The 16,599-nt window shown below is 47.0% G+C and overlaps 1 protein-coding gene across 1 annotated transcript in view; it reads left to right on the forward strand.

The window, feature by feature from the left end:
- The window catches only part of VAV1 (vav guanine nucleotide exchange factor 1), a gene marked incomplete at its 3' end in the record, with an annotated part of 1,650,237 nt that overhangs the window by 819,111 nt on the left and 814,527 nt on the right, over nucleotides 1–16,599 (forward strand). Inside the window, 1 exon segment of the mRNA XM_044084720.1 lies at nucleotides 16,065–16,168. Within this exon segment, the coding sequence (XP_043940655.1) occupies nucleotides 16,065–16,168 (104 nt within the window).

A 16,599-nucleotide genomic window follows, 5' to 3' on the forward strand; every position in this document is an offset into this window, starting at 1 on the left:
TCACTGTAGCTTTGCTCAGTATGCTGATCCAGCTCTGTAGCAGGGCTCACTGTAGTTTTGCTGGGTGCGCTAATCCAGCTCTGTAGCAGGGCTCACTGTAGCTTTGATGGGTGTGCTGATCCAGCTCTGTAGCAGGGCTCACTGTAACTTTGCTGGCTGCACTGATCCAGCTATGTAGCAGGGCTCACTCTAGCTTTGCTGGGTGCACTGATCCAGCTCTGTAGCATGGCTCACTGTAGTTTGATTGGGTGTGCTGATCCAGCTCTGTAGCAGGACTCACTGTAGCTTTGCTGGGAGTGCTGATCCAGCTCTGTACCAGGGCTCACTGTAGCTTTGCTGGGTGCACTGATCCAGCTCTGTAGCATGGCTCACTGTAGTTTGATTGGGTGCGCTGATCCAGCTCTGTAGCAGGACTCACTGTAGCTTTGCTGGGTGTGTTAATCCAGCATTGTAGCAGGGCTCACTTTAGCGTTGCTGGGTGCAGTGATCCAGCTCTGTAGCATGGCTCACTGTAGTTTAATTGGGTGCGCTGATCCAGCTCTGTAGCAGGGCTCACTGTAGCTTTGCTGGATGTGCTAATCCAGCTTTGTAGCAGGGCTCACTTTAGCCTCCCTGGGTGCACTGATCCAGCTTTGTATCATGGCTCACTGTAGTTTGCTTGGGTGCGCTGATCCAGCTCTGTAGCAGAACTCACTGTAGCTTTTCTGGGAGTGCTGATCCAGCTCTGTAACAGGGCTCACTGTAGCTTTGATGGGTGTGCTGATCCAGCTCTGTAGCAGGGCTCACTGTAGCTTTGCTGGGAGTGCTGATCCAGCTCTGTAGCAGGGCTCACTGTAGCTTTGATGGGTGCACTGACCGAGCTCTGTAGCAGGGCTTCCTGTAACTTTGTTAGGTGCACTGCTCCAGCTCTGTAGCAGGGCTCACTGTAGCTTTGTAAGGTGCACTGATCCAGCTCTGTAGCATGGCTTCCTTTTAGCTTTGCTGTGTGCACTGATCCAGCTCTGTAGCAGGGCTTCCTGTAGCTTTGTTAGTTGCACTGATCCAGCTCTGTAGAAGGGCTCACTGTAGCTTTGTGAGGTGCACTGATCCAGCTCTGTAGAAGGGCTTCCTGTAGCTTTGTTAGATGCACTGATCCAACTCTGTAGCAGGGCTTCCTGTAGCCTTGTTAGGTGCACTGATCCAGCTCTGTAGCAGGGCTCACTGTAGTTTTCTGGGTGTGCAGATCCAGCTCTGTAGCAGGGCTCACTGTAGCTGTGCTGGTTTGCTGATCCAGCTCTGTAGTAGGGCTCATTGTAGCTTTGATTGGTTCCTGATCCAGCTTTGTAGCAGGGCTCACTGTACCTTTGCTGGGTGCGCTGATCCAACTCTATAGTAGGGCTCACTGTAACTTTGTTGGATATGCTGATCCAGTTTTCTAGAAGGGCTCATGGTAGCTTTGCTGGGTGTGCTGATCCAGCTCTGTAGCAGGGCTTGCTGTAGCTTTGCTGAGTGTGCTGATTCAGCTCTGTAGCAGGGCTCACTGTAGCTTTGATGGGTGTGCTGATCCAGCTCTGTAGCATGGCTCACTGTAGCTTTGTTGGGTGTGCTGATCCAGCTCTGTAGCAGGGCCACAAACATTTTGCTGGGTGTGCTGATCCAGCTTTGTAGCAGGGTTTGTTGTAGCTTTACTTAATATGCTGATCCAGCTTTGTAGCAGGACTCGCTGTAGCTTTGCTGGGTGCACTAATCCAGCTCTGTAGCAGGGTTTGCTGTAGCTTTGCTGAGTGCACTGATCCAGCTCTGTAGAGGACACACTGTAGCTTTGCTGGGAGTGCTGATCTAGCTCTGTAGCAGGGCTCACTGTAGCTTTGCTGGGTGTGCTGATCCAGCTCTGTAGGATGGCTCACTCTAGCTTTGCTGGGTGTGCTGATCCAGCTCTGTATCAGGGCTCACTTTAGCTTTGTTGGGTGCACTGAGTCCGTTTTGCAGCAGGGTTTGCTGTAGCTTTGCTGGCTGTGCTGATCCAGCTCTGTAGCAGAGCTCACTGTAGCTTTGCTGGGTGTGCTGATCCAGCTTTGTAGCAGGACTCACTGTACTTTTGATGGGTGCCTGATCCAGCTTTGTAGCAGGGCTCACTGTAGCTTTGCTGGGTGTGCTGATACAGCTCTGTAGCAGGGCTTGCTATAGCTTTGCTGGATGTGCTTATCCAACTCTATAGCAGGGCTCACTGCATCTTTGCTGGGTGTCCTGCTTCATCTTCATAGCAGGGCTCATTGTAGCTTTGCTGGGTGTTCTGATCCATCTCTGTAGCCAGGCTCACTGTAGCTTTGCTGGGTGCACTGATCCATCTCTGTAGCAGGGCTCACTGTAGCTTTGCTGGGTGTGCTGATCCAACTCTGTAGCCGGGCTCACTGTAGCTTTACCGGGTGCTGACCCTGCTGGTAGCAGGGCTCACTGTAGTTTTGCTTGGTGTGCTGATCCAGCTCTGTAGCGGGGCTCACTGTAGCTTTGATGGGTGAACTGATCCATCTTTGTAGCAGGGTTCCTGCAGCTTTGTTACATGCACTGACCCAGCTTTGTAGCAGGGCTCGCTGTAGCTTTGTTAGGTGCACTGACCCAGCTTTGTAGCAGGGCTTCCTGTAGCTTTGTTAGGTGCACTGATCCAGCTCTGTAGCAGGGCTTCCTGTAGCTTTGTTAGGTGCACTGATCCAGCTCTGTAGCAGGGCTTCCTGTAGCTTTGTTAGGTGCACTGATCCAGCTCTGTAGCAGGGCATCCTGTAGCTTTGTTAAGTGCACTGATCCAGCTCTGTAGCAGGGTTCACTGTAGCTCTGCTGGTTGCCGTGATCCAGCTCTGTAGCAGGGCTCACTGTAGCTTTGCTGGTTGTTCTCATCCAGCTCTGTAACAGGGCTTTCTCTAGCTTTGCTGGGACTGCTGATCCAGCTCTAAAACAAGGCTCACTGTAGCTTTGCTGGGGGTGCTGATCCAGCTCTGTAGCAGGGCTCGCTGTAGTTTTGCTGGGTATGCTGATCCAGCTCTATAGCAGGGCTTCCTGTAGCTTTGTTTGGTGCATTGATCCAGCTCTGTATCAGGGAATCACTGTAGCTTTTCTGGGTGCACTGATCCAGATCTGTAGCAGGGCTTCCTGTAACTTTGCTGGGTGTACTGATCCAGCTCTAGAGCAGGACTCACTGTAGCTTTACTTGATGTGCTCATCCAGCTCTGTAACAGGAATCACTGTAGCTTTGCTGGGTGCCATGATCCAGCTCTGTAGCAGTGCTCCCTGTAGCTTTGCTGGGTGTGCTCATCCAGCTCTGTAGCTGGCTTCCTGTAGCTTTGTTAGGTGCACTATTCCAGCTCTGTAGCAGAGCTTGCTGTAGCTTTGCTGGGAGAGCTGACCCAGCTCTGTAGCAGGGCTTGCTGTAGCTTTGCTGGGAGGTCTGATCAGCTCTGTAGCAGGGCTTGCTGTAGTTTTGCTGGGTGCACTGATCCAGCTCTGTAGCAGTGCTTCCTGTAGCTTTGCTTGGTGAACTGACCCAGATCTGTAGCAGGACTCACTGTAGCTTTGCTGGGTGTGCTGATCCAGCTCTGTACCAGGGCTTCCTGTAGCTTTGCTGGGTGTGCTCATCCAGCTCTGTAGCAGGATTTGCTGTAGCTTTGTTAGGTGCACTGATCCAGCTTTGTAGCAGTGCTTCCTGTAGCTTTGTTAGGTGCACTGTTCCCACTCTGTAGCAGGGCTTGCTGTAGCTTTGCTGGGATGGCTGATCCAGCTCTGATGCAGCACTAGTTGTAGCTTTGCTGGGAGTGCTGACCCAGCTCTGTAGCAGGGTTTGCTGTAGCTTTGCTAGGACTGCAGAATCAGCTCTGTAGCAAGGCTTGCTGTAGCTTTGTTGAGTGCTCTTATCCAGCTCTGTAGCAGGGCTTGCTGTAGCTTTGTTGGGTGCACTGATCCAGCTCTGTAGCAGGGCTTCCTGTAGCTTTGTTGGGTGTGCTGATCCAGCTCTGTAGCAGGGCGTGCTTTAGCTTTGCTGTGTGTGCTGATCCAGCTCTGTTGCAGGGCTCATTGTATCTGTGCTTGGTGCACTGACACATCTCTGTGGTAGGACACACTGTAGCTTTCTGATCCAGCTCTGTACCATGGCTTCCTGTAGCTCTGCTGGGTGTGCTGATGCAGCTCTGTACCAGGGATTCCTGTCACTGCACTAGGTGTTCTGATGCAGCTCTGTAGCAGGGCTCACTGTAGCTTCACTGGGTGTGCTGCTCCAGCTCTGTAGCAGGACTCACTGTAGCTTTGTTGGGTGTGCTGATGTAGCTCTGTAGCAGGGCTCACTGTAGCTTTGCTGGGTGCATTGATCCAGCTCTGTAGCAGGGATTCCTGTAGCTTTGCTGTGTGCACTGATCCAGCTCTGTAGCAGGGCTCACTTTAGGTTTGCTGGGTGTGCTGATCCAGCTCAGTAGCAGGTCTCACTGTATCCTTGCTCAGTGCACTGATCCAGCTTTGTAGCTGGACTCAATGTAGCTTTCCTGGATGTGCTCATCCAGCTCTGTAGCAGGATAGCTGGACTCAATGTAGCTTTCCTGGATGTGCTCATCCAGCTCTGTAGCAGGACTCATAGCTTTGCTGGGTGTGCTGATCCAGCTCTGTAGCAGGAGTCACTGTAGCTTTGCTGGGTGTACTGATCCGGCTTTGTAGAAGGACTCACTGTAGCTTTACTGGGTGCACTCATCCATCTCTCTACCAGTCTCACTGTAGCTTTGCTGGCTGCACTGATCCAGCTCTGTAGCAGGGTTCACTCTAGCTTTGCTGGGTGCACTGATCCAGCTCTGTAGCAGGGCTCACTGTAGCTTTACTGGGTGCACTGATCCAACTCTGTAGCAGGGCTTGCTGTAGCTTTGCTGGGTGTGCTGATCCAGCTCTGTAGCAGGGCTCACTGTATATTTGCTTGGTGCGCTGACCAAGCTCTGTACCAGGACTCACTGTAGCTTTGCTAGCTGTGCTGATCCAGCTCTGTAGCATGGCTCACTTTAGCTTTGTTTGGTGTACTGATCCAGCTCTGTATCAGGGATCACTGTAGCTTTTCTGGGTGCGCTGATCCAGATCTGTAGCAGGGCTTCCTGTAACTTTGCTGGGTGTACTCATCCAGCTCTATAGCAGGACTCACTCTAGCTTTGCTTGATGTGCTCATCCAGCTCTGTAACAGGAATCACTGTGGCTTTGCTGGGTGCCATGATCCAGCTCTGTAGCAGTGCTCCCTGTAGCTTTGCTGGGTGTGCTCATCCAGCTCTGTAGCTGGCTTCCTGTAGCTTTGTTAGGTGCACTATTCCAGTTCTGTAGCAGAGCTTGCTGTAGCTTTGCTGGGGGGTCTGACACAGCTCTGTAGCAGGGCTTGCTGTAGCTTTACTGGGGGGTCTGACTCAGCTCTGTAGCAGGGCTTGCTGTAGTTTTGCTGGGTGCACTGATCCAGCTCTGTAGCAGTGCTTCCTGTAGCTTTGCTTGGTGAACTGATCCAGCTTTGTACAAGGACTCACTGTAGCTTTACTGGGTGCACTCATCCATCTCTCTACCAGTCTCACTGTAGCTTTGCTGGCTGCACTGATACAGCTCTGTAGCAGGGTTCACTCTAGCTTTGCTGGGTGCACTGATCCAGCTCTGTAGCAGGGCTCGCTGTAGCTTTACTGGGTGCACTGATCCAACTCTGTAGCAGGGCTTGCTGTAGCTTTGCTGGGTGTGCTGATCCAGCTCTGTAGCAGGGCTCACTGTATATTTGCTTGGTGCACTGACCAAGCTCTGTACCAGGACTCACTGTAGCTTTTACTGGCTGTGCTGATCCAGCTCTGTAGCATGGCTCACTTTAGCTTTGTTTGGTGTACTGATCCAGCTCTGTATCAGGGATCGCTGTAGCTTTTCTGGGTGCACTGATCCAGCTCTATAGCAGGACTCACTGTAGCTTTGCTTGATGTGCTCATCCAGCTCTGTAATAGGAGTCACTGTAGCTTTGCTGGGTGCCATGATCCAGCTCTGTAGCAGTGCTCCCTGTAGCTTTGCTGGGTGTGCTCATCCAGCTCTGTAGCTGGCTTCCTGTAGCTTTGTTAGGTGCACTATTCCAGTTCTGTAGCAGAGCTTGCTGTAGCTTTGCTGGGGGTCTGACTCAGCTCTGTAGCAGGGCTTGCTGTAGCTTTGCTGGGGGGTCTGACTCAGCTCTGTAGCAGGGCTTGCTGTAGTTTTGCTGGGTGCACTGATCCAGCTATGTAGCAGTGCTTCCTGTAGCTTTGCTTGGTGAACTGACCCAGCTCTGTAGCAGGACTCACGGTAGCTTTGCTGGGTGTGCTGATCCACCTCTGTACCAGGGCTTCCTGTAGCTTTGCTGGGTGTGCTCATCCAGCTCTGTAGCATGATTTTCTGTAGCTTTGTTAGGTGCACTGATCCAGCTTTGTAGCAGTGCTTCCTGTAGCTTTGTTAGGTGCACTGTTCCCGCTCTGTAGCAGGGCTTGCTGTAGCTTTGCTGGGACGGCTGATCCAGCTCTGATGCAGCACTAGTAGCTTTGCTGGGAGTGCTGACCCAGCTCTGTAGCAGGGTTTGCTGTAACTTTGCTAGGACTACAGAATCAGCTCTGTAGCAGGGCTCGCTGTAGCTTTGTTGAGTGCTCTTATCCAGCTCTGTATCAGGGCTTGCTGTAGTTTTGTTGGGTTCACTGATCCAGCTCTGTAGCAGGGCTTCCTGTAGCTTTGTTGGGTGTGCTGATCCAGCTCTGTAGCAGGGCTCACTTTAGCTTTGCTGCATGCGCTGATCCAGCTCTATTGCAGGGCTCACTGTTTCTGTGCTTGGTGCACTGACGCATCTCTGTGGTAGGACTCACTGTAGCTTTCTTCGGTGTGCTGATCCAGCTCTGTACCATGGCTTCCTGTAGCTTTGCTGGGTGTGCTGATGCAGCTCTGTACCAGGGATTCCTGTCGCTTCACTAGGTGTTCTGATGCAGCTCTGTAGCAGGGCTCGCTGTAGCTTCACTGGGTGTGCTGCTCCAGCTCTGTAGCAGGACTCACTGTAGCTTTGTTGGGTGTGCTGATGCAGCTCTGTAGCAGGGCTCACTGTAGCTATGCTGGGTGCGTTGATCCAGCTCTGTAGCAGGGCTTCCTGTAGCTTTGCCGTGTGCACTGATTCAGCTCTGTAGCAGGGCTCGCTTTAGGTTTGCTGGGTGTGCTGATCCAGCTTAGTAGCAGGTCTCACTGTATCCTTGCTCAGTGCACTGATCCAGCTTTGTAGCTGGACTCAATGTAGCTTTCCTGGCTGTGCTCATCCAGCTCTGTAGCAGGATTCATAGCTTTGCTGGGTGTGCTGATCCAGCTCTGTAGCAGGATTCACTGTAGCTTTGCTGAGTGTACTGATCCAGCTTTGTAGAAGGACTCACTGTAGCTTTACTGGGTGCACTCATCCATCTCTCTACCAGTCTCACTGTAGCTTTGCTGGCTGCACTGATCCAGCTCTGTAGCAGGGTTCACTCTAGCTTTGCTGGGTGCACTGATCCATTTCTGTAGCAGGGCGTGCTGTAGCTTTACTGGGTGCACTGATCCAGCTCTGTAGCAGAGCTTGCTTTAGCTTTATTGGGTGTGCTGATCCAGCTCTGTAGCAGGGCTCACTGTATATTTGCTTGGTACGCTGACCCAGCTCTGTACCAGGACTCACTGTAGCTTTGCTGGCTGTGCTGATCCAGCTGTAGCATGGCTCACTTTAGCTTTGTTTGGTGCACTGATCCAGCTCTGTAGCAGGGCTCGCTGTAGCTTTGGTAGGTGCACTGACCCAGCTCTGTAGCAGGGCTCACTGTAGCTTTGATGGGTGCACTTACCCAGCTCTGTAGCAGGGCTTGCTCTAGCTTTGTTGGGAGCACTGATCCAGCTCTATAGCAGGCCTCACTGTAGCTTTACTGGGTGTGCTGATCCAGCTTTGTAGCAGTGCTCACTGTAGCTTTGCTGGGTGTGCTGATCCAGCTTTGTAGCAGGGCTCACTGTAGCTTTGTTGGGTGCATTGCTCCATCTCTGTAGCAGGGCTCACTGTAGCTTTTCTGGGTGTGCTGCTCCATCTCTGTAGCAGGGCTCACTGTAGCTTTTCTGGATGTGCTGCTCCATCTCTGTAGCAGGGCTCACTGTAGCTTTGGTAGGTAGTCTGATTCAGCTCTGTAGCAGGGCTCACTTTAGCTTTGCTGTGTGCACTGATCCAGCTCTGTAGCAGGACCCACTGTAGCTTTACTGGGTGCACTCATCCATCTCTCTACCAGTCTCACTGTAGCTTTGCTGGCTGCACTGATCCAGTTATGTAGCAGGGTTCACTCTAGCTTTGCTGGGTGCACTGATCCAGCTCTGTAGCAGGGCTTGCTGTAGCTTTGCTGGGTGTGCTGATCCAGCTCTGTAGCAGGGCTCACTGTATATTTGCTTGGTTCGCTGACCCAGCTCTGTATGAGGACTCACTGTAGCTTTGCTGGCTGTGCTGATCCAGCTTTGTAGCATGGCTAACTTTAGCTTTGTTTGGTGCACTGATCCAGCTCTGTAGCAGGGCTCGCTGTAGCTTTGGTAGGTGCACTGACCCAGCTCTGTAGCAGGGCTCACTGTAGCTTTGATGGGTGCACTTACCCAGCTCTGTAGCAGGGCTTGCTGTAGCTTTGTTGGGAGCACTGATCCAGCTCTGTAGCAGGCCTCACTGTAGCTTTACTGGGTGTGCTCATCCAGCTTTGTAGCAGGACTCACTGTAGTTTTGCTGGGTGTGCTGATCCAGCTTTGTAGCAGGGCTCACTGTAGCTTTGCTGGGTGCACCGATCCAGCTCTGTAGCAGGGCTCACTGTAGCTTTGTTGGGTGCACTGATCCATCTCTTTAGCAGGGCTCACTGTAGCTTTGGTAGGTAGTCTGATTCGGCTCTGTAGCAGGGCTCACTTTAGCTTTGCTGTGTGCACTGATCCAGCTCTGTAGCAGGGCCCACTGTAGCTTTGCTGGGTGTGCTGATCCAGCTCTGTAGCAGGGCTCACTTTATCTTTGCTGGGTGCACTGATCCAGCTCTGTAGCAAGGTTTGCTGTAGCTTTGCTGGGTGTCCTGATCCAGCTCTGTAGCAGGACTCACTGTACCTTTGTTGGGTGAGCTGATCCAGCTCTGTAGCAGTGCTTGCTGTAGCTTTGCTGGATGGACTGATCCAGCTCTGTAACATGGTTCCCTGTAGCTTTCCTGGGTGCGCAGATCCATCATTGTGGAAGGGTTCATTGTAGCTTTGCTGAGTGCACTGATCCAGCTCTGTAGCATGGCTCACTGTATCTTTGCTTAGTACACTGATCCAGCTCTGTACCAGGCTCACTCAAGCTTTTCTAGGTGTGCTGATCCAGCTCTGTTGCAGTGCTCTCTGTATCTTTGCTGGGTGTGCTGATCCAGCTCTGTAGCATGGTTTGCTGTAGTTTTGCTGGGTGCGCTGATCCAGCTCTGTAGCAGGGCTCACTGTAGCTTTGCTGGATGCACTGATCCAGCTCTGTAGCAGGACTCACTGTAGCTTTGCTGGGTGCACTGATCCACCTCTTTAGCAGGGCTCAATGTAGCTTTGCTGGGTGCGCTGATCCAGCTTTGTAGCAGGACTCACTGTAGCTTTGCTGGGTGCACTGATCCAACTCTTTAGCAGGGCTCACTGTAGCTTTGCTGGATGTGCTGATCCAGCTCTGTAGCAGGACTCACTCTAGCTTTGCTGGGTGCACTGATACAGTTCTGTAGCAATGCTTCCTGTAGCTTTATTAGGTGCACTGATCCAGCTCTGTAACAGAGCCTCCTGTAGCTTTGTTAGGTGCACTGACCCAGCTCTGTAGCAGGGCTTCCTGTAGCTTTCTTAGGTGCACTGATCCAGCTCTGTAGCAGGGCTCGCTTTAGCTTTGCTGGGTGCACTGATCCAGCTCTGTAGCATGGCTCAGTGTAGCTTTGCTGGGTGCACTGGTCCAGCTCTGTAGCAGGGCTCACTATAGCTTTGCTGGGTGTGCTGATCCAGCTCTGTATCAGGGCTCCCCATAGCTTTGCTGGCTGCACTGAGCCAGCTCTGTAGCATGACTCACTGTAGCTTTGCTGGCTGCACTGATCCAGCTCTGTAGCAGGACTCGCTGTAGCTTTGCTGTCTTCACTGATCCAGCTTTGTAGCAGGACTTGTTGTAGCTTTGCTGGCTGCACTGATCCAGTGCTGTAGCAGGGCTCACTCTAGCTTTGTTGGGTTCCACCTTCACAAATACTTGATAGTGATTCATCCATGTGATTACAAACATGAGCAATGATTAGTTGACAGAATTCCATTCCAAAAGATTCATACAAAGAGTGGGAATATATATCTTAAGATGGTTCTTATATGTCAGAAATCAAAGTGTAGCAGCTGAAGAAAATATGTTACACAGAGACTGCAGAAACGTTTTGATATTTTGACAGGTTGCTTCTACTTAATGGTTTTCTTGGCTTTATTTGGGATGTATTTGCATTCCTGTCTCCAGACTAAGCTTTTTAATTGTGGACTGTAGGACTCCAGCTGTGTTACTAGTTCAGTCACACCCCCAATTAGTCCCCAGTTTCCTCTCTGATTTCAGTTATAAAACTGGTATGCTGTGAGTGTCATAAAAAGTTTAAATTCAACAAAGTTAATCATTTGTAAATACAGTCTATCTTAGTCAAATGTAATATTGTAAATCAATTTTCAGCATAGTGTTTCTTCTGTGATAATTCATGAATTCAGTATTTCACCTCAGAGATAAGCTACAAATATTCTGCAACCTTCCAAGTAACTCCCTCCCACATATGTACAATACCCAGTGAAGAATTTGGCATTGGTGAATGTTTGTTTCATACGACACTATGTCTCATTATTTCTAAAATGTCTAAATTTATCATCCATTAAGAATTTTCTACATGGTTTACCACCATGTAACCGAATGTAACTGTGTTGAATGATGTCAAAGCCGAAGCAGATAACCAAGAATTGTAATATCGGATATTCAAAATGTTGAAATATGTAACTGCAGGAAGTCGAATTTGACATATTCGATGTGCATGGACAACTGACAGATTGCAGATATGTTGGCTAGACTTCTGCTTCCAAAACGCAGGCATATGTCTACATACGAGCTAGAAAGCCAGCAATATAGTCGAGTATTGACTTCAGCAATTTTTCCAATAGTGCAGCTGTGACACACAATATCCATAACCACACCACTAAACTACGTGCACATTGAAGCTTCCATGAACTATTGTCTTGTGCATTCTCCCCAAACAATTCTTTCCTCAATAAATGTTGAGCTCTCCTAACAAATCAGAATGAACAGAGTTGTGCCACCAGTGTAACGAAGCCACGAGATGTCATTTCATTACGCTTAGATAATAGCTTCAGAAAGACCTGCTCCTTGTCATGTAGCCTGGGTCTCTTAGGGGATTATGGTAGACATGACCGATGTCTGCTCTTAAGATCTTCAATGTGGTTTTTCTCTAGTTGGATGGCATGTAAGATGTCCAGTAGTTATAGGGTTTGCTTACCCATAAGACTACATAGACATCTATGCCATCCTTCAACTACGTTCTGTGTCCTGGGATATCCTAATGCTCTAGTGTCATGTTGATTCCGAAAAGGTATGTCGAACAAGGGGGGATGCCTTTCAGATGTGACACCCCTCATACCATATCTCCATGGTCTGCCAATTCAGTAATTTTCCTTGAAGAAGTTACACAATGCCTGTCCACATTCTGGCATATCCCACTCTATGTCTGCAAATGTTTCACTGATGTCAGATGGTGTTACAAATGCTAGAGCTGGTATCTGCTTACAATGACTTGCAAATGTAATGCTACTGCCAAATTCCTTAACCAGATGAAGGCGCTGTATCTGATGCCACAAGATTTGGCATAGATGAAACCAGCATCCCTTACACACACTTTTTGGCATGTTTGCTTGTATAGCATTCATAGCACCATGCTCAACGTCCGACATGACCATATGTGGCTTCAGGTCCAAACCATATCGGCCACATAAACATATGATGACACTCCAAAACCGATTATAACAATCATCACTTTTGCTGGGTAATATACCTCACACTACAGGTATTATAAAACCTCACTTTTGCTGGGTAATATACCTCACACTACAGGTATTATAAAACCTCACCTTTGCTGGGTAATATACCTCACACTACAGGTATTATAAAACCTCACTTTTGCTGGGTAATATACCTCACACTACAGGTATTATAAAACCTCACTTTTGTTGGGTAATATACCTCACACTACAGGTATTATAAAACCTCACTTTTGCTGGGTAATATACCTCACACTACAGGTATTATAAAACCTCACTTTTGCTGGGTAATATACCTCACACTACAGGTATTATAAAACCTCACTTTTGCTGGGTAATATACCTCACACTACAGGTATTATTAAACCTCACTTTTGCTGGGTAATATACCTCACACTACAGGTATTATTAAACCTCACTTTTGCTGGGTAATATACCTCACACTACAGGTATTATAAAACCTGACTTTTGCTGGGTAATATACCTCACACTACAGGTATTATAAAACCTCACTTTTGCTGGGTAATATACCTCACACTACAGGTATTATAAAACCTCACTTTTGCTGGGTAGTATACCTCACACTACAGGTATTATAAAACCTCACTTTTGCTGGGTAATATACCTCACACTACAGGTATTATAAAACCTCACTTTTGCTGGGTAATATACCTCACACTACAGGTATTATTAAACCTCACTTTTGCTGGGTAATATACCTCACACTACAGGTATTATTAAACCTCACTTTTGCTGGGTAATATACCTCACACTACAGGTATTATAAAACCTCACTTTTGCTGGGTAATATACCTCACACTACAGGTATTATAAAACCTCACTTTTGCTGGGTAATATACCTCACACTACAGGTATTATAAAACCTCACTTTTGCTTGGTAATATACCTCACACTACAGGTATTATAAAACCTCACTTTTGCTGGGTAATATACCTCACACTACAGGTATTATAAAACCTCACTTTTGCTGGGTAATATACCTCACACTACAGGTATTATAAAACCTCACTTTTGCTGGGTAATATACCTCACACTACAGGTATTATAAAACCTCACATTTGCTAGGCAATATACCTTACACTACAGGTATTATAAAACCTCACTTTTGCTGAGTAATATACCTTACATTACAGGTATTATACAACCTCACTTTTGCTGGGTAATATACCTCACACTACAGGTATTATAAAACCTCACTTTTGCTGGGTAATATACCTCACACTACAGGTATTATAAAACCTCACATTTGCTAGGTAATATACCTTACATTACAGGTATTATACAACCTCACTTTTGGTATACCTCACACTACAGGTATTATTTTCTTGGTTGCAGTGTGATTTAACTGACAGTGGATTGTGTACACCTGATGACACTCTCTCATACTAATAGAGAAAGTACCATCCATGAGAATAAATTCAGAGGAGCATAACACCCTTAGATTATCCTCAGTGGTTAATACAACTAACTGTAAACCATCGCTACTGCATACACCATGTTAAACTATGAACAATCCATTTCTGATAAGCAACATGTATTTGTTTAAATCAAAGAGTTACCTCAAATCCTTAAACAGTGCTGCCTTCTTCCTATATCTCACCTGCCTTAGAATTGCATGCAGTGCTTTCGTATTTGGTAGTTAATTTCCCACATCTGTGGAGGTCATTGACAACACCTCCGATACTATTTTACAGGGGTCTTCTATGGATTGGTGGGCACGTTTCTTTATTTGCTCACACACCTTACATATCTCTGATTGTAATGGATCCGGAACATGAAAATGACCTGTACTTCATTGTAATTTATGTCCATCTAAACTAATTTCTGTCACACAATGTCCCTTACATTTCTCCCTTTGTTTCTTTACGCAACACCAGTAGTGCTTTGAATCAACACATTTCTCAAGGTGATACTTATAACCATCAATAAATAACATCTCCTTCCCTTTATGGCTTTTTTCAGTGTTATAATAACTTCCAATACTCCACTGGGGCGTACTGCTCACTATCTGCGTTAGTCATCTGTAAACAGAAGTATGTCATGTATATTAACCCATACCGTACCTCACGATTATACAGTTTATAAACCTGTACAATGATATTTTCTCTTACTTACATCTACGTTGTCAGGGTATATTACAAAGTTGTGTAGTCCTCAGGTTTCAAATATATCACAGAAGATACATGTCTGCATATATGCCGCCAAATGGTATGATGCGTATACAGAGCGACTACCGGTAATGTCTCATTTTACTAATCGAATCTGCAAATGCCGAATTACCTGTTGCGGTTGATTACTGTGGATTCGATATTGCTTTCCTTTACTATCTTAATTCCTATTGCACTGCATTCGGCACAATGACATTCAACATTTAGTTTGTCGATTAACCGGTGATAAACCCTTCTACACTTAGATTTTGGATTGACAAAGGCTTTTCTGTTAGACTATCTATACACACACATTAGGTGCTTTTATTTGGGATGGAGAAATGTCGAGAAGGTCAGAAGGAGTTGCATTGTGTCCACTGACATGGACATTGGATTGTGTTGCATTTGTGGACTTGGAGAAAGCATATGACAGGGTGCCTAGAGAGGAGTTGTGGTATCGTATGAGGAAGTCAGGAGTGGCAGAGAAGTATGTAAGAGTGGTACAGGATATGTACGAGGGTAGTGTGACAGTGGTGAAGTCTGCAGTGGGAGTGACGGATGCATTTAAGGTGGAGGTGGGATTACATCAAGGATCAGCTCTGAGCCCTTTTTTATTTGCAATGGTGATGGACAGGTTGACAGACGAGATCAGACAGGAGACCCCATGGACTATGATGTTTGCAGATGACATTGTGATCTGTAGTGAGAAAAGGGAACAGGTTAAGCAGACCCTGGAGAGATGAGATATGCTGTAGAGAGGAGAGGAATGAAGGTCAGCAGGACTCAGACAGAATATGTGTGTGTGTGAATGAGAGGGAGGATAGAGGAATGGTGAGGATGCAGGGAGTAGAGTTGGCAAAGGTGGATGAGTTTAAGTACTTGGGATCAACAGTTAAGAGTAATGGTGAGTGTGGAAGAGAGGTGAAGAATAGAGTACAGGTGGGGTGGAATGGGTGGAGAAGAGTGTCAGGAGTGATTTGTGATAAATGGGTACCAGTAAGAGTGAAAGGGAAGGTCTACAAGAGGGCAGTGAGACCAGCTATGTTGTATGGGTTGGAGACTGTGGCATTGACAAAAAGGAAGGAGTCAGAGCTGGAAGTGGCAGAGTTAAAGATGTTAAGATTTGCACTGGGTGTGACAAGGATGGACAGGATTAGGAATCAGTATATTAGAGGGTCAGCTTAGGTTGGACGATTCGGAGACAAAGTCAGAGAGGTGAGATTGCGTTGGTTTGGACATGTGCTGAAGAGGGATGCTGGGTATATTGGGAAAAGGATGCTAAGGATGGAGCTGCCAGGTAAGAGGAAAAGAGGAAGGCCTAAGATAAGGTTTATGGATGTGGTGAGACAGGACTTACAGGTGGTTGGTGTGACAGAGCAATATGCAGAGGACAGGAAGAAATGGAAACAGATGATCCGCTGTGGCGACCCCTAACAGGAGCAGCCAAAAGAGAAGAAAATTTGGGATACTCTGAAATTGTAAGAACATCAAATGTAATACCATTACAATGATTATAATTTTAAAATTATATTTTAGAATTGATGCATTAAAAATGCTAACCAGTTACTTGAAGCAGCTAAGCTGTCAGTGTTTTATAAAGGGACAGAAGATATACACGGCTTTCACAATGGGTACTGATCTAATGACAGCAGGAGTCTGTAATAAATTAGAAGTTTAATATGACTTTTCTTACCTTCAGGAATTCCACTGCTCTTTCAAATATATGTCAGGCAGACTCCCTTTCAAATAATGCATAGTGTGCTTATCATACATAAAGTGAAGCCATTTTTAAAAAGAAAGCTGTTAAGTTTTAGTTAAAACACATTAGGAAATATTTTCTGTTTTTCATTTCAGGAGCTGATTAAAGTTCATAGATACCTACTTGAAGATATCAGGAATTCTACTTCAGGCTTTAATGTTCAGAATCTCTATCAAGTCTTCCTGAAATACAAAGAACGGTGAGTGTGGTATTTGCAAAATATGGCGGATGTATCATTGATGCTAACATCACTGATATACCAGGAATTATTTGATCGGTTAATTCTGATTACATTCCTAGCATCTTGTTTTTTTATGAATAGTATCATTTTATTACCCTTTTAAGTATACGGTAACTGAAATTATGTATTGGACTAAAAGGCATCTTAAATCCTGATTGGTCCACAACTCAGGGTAGGAGTTGATATAATGGTTGAAGCTGACTGGTCCACAACTCAGGTTGGGAGTTGGTATAATGGTTTAAGCTGATTGGTCCATAACTCTGCTTGTGTGTTGTTATAATGGTTATAGCTGATTGGTCCACAACTTAGGTTGGGAATTGGAATAATGGTTGAAGCTGATTGGTCCACAACTCAGGTTGGAAGTTGGTATAATGGTTATGATGTTTACC

Source organism: Protopterus annectens, chromosome 9.part0, assembly GCF_019279795.1.
Source record: "Protopterus annectens isolate FY-2018-M chromosome 9.part0, PAN1.0, whole genome shotgun sequence".
Classification (NCBI taxonomy): Eukaryota; Metazoa; Chordata; order Ceratodontiformes; family Protopteridae; genus Protopterus; species Protopterus annectens.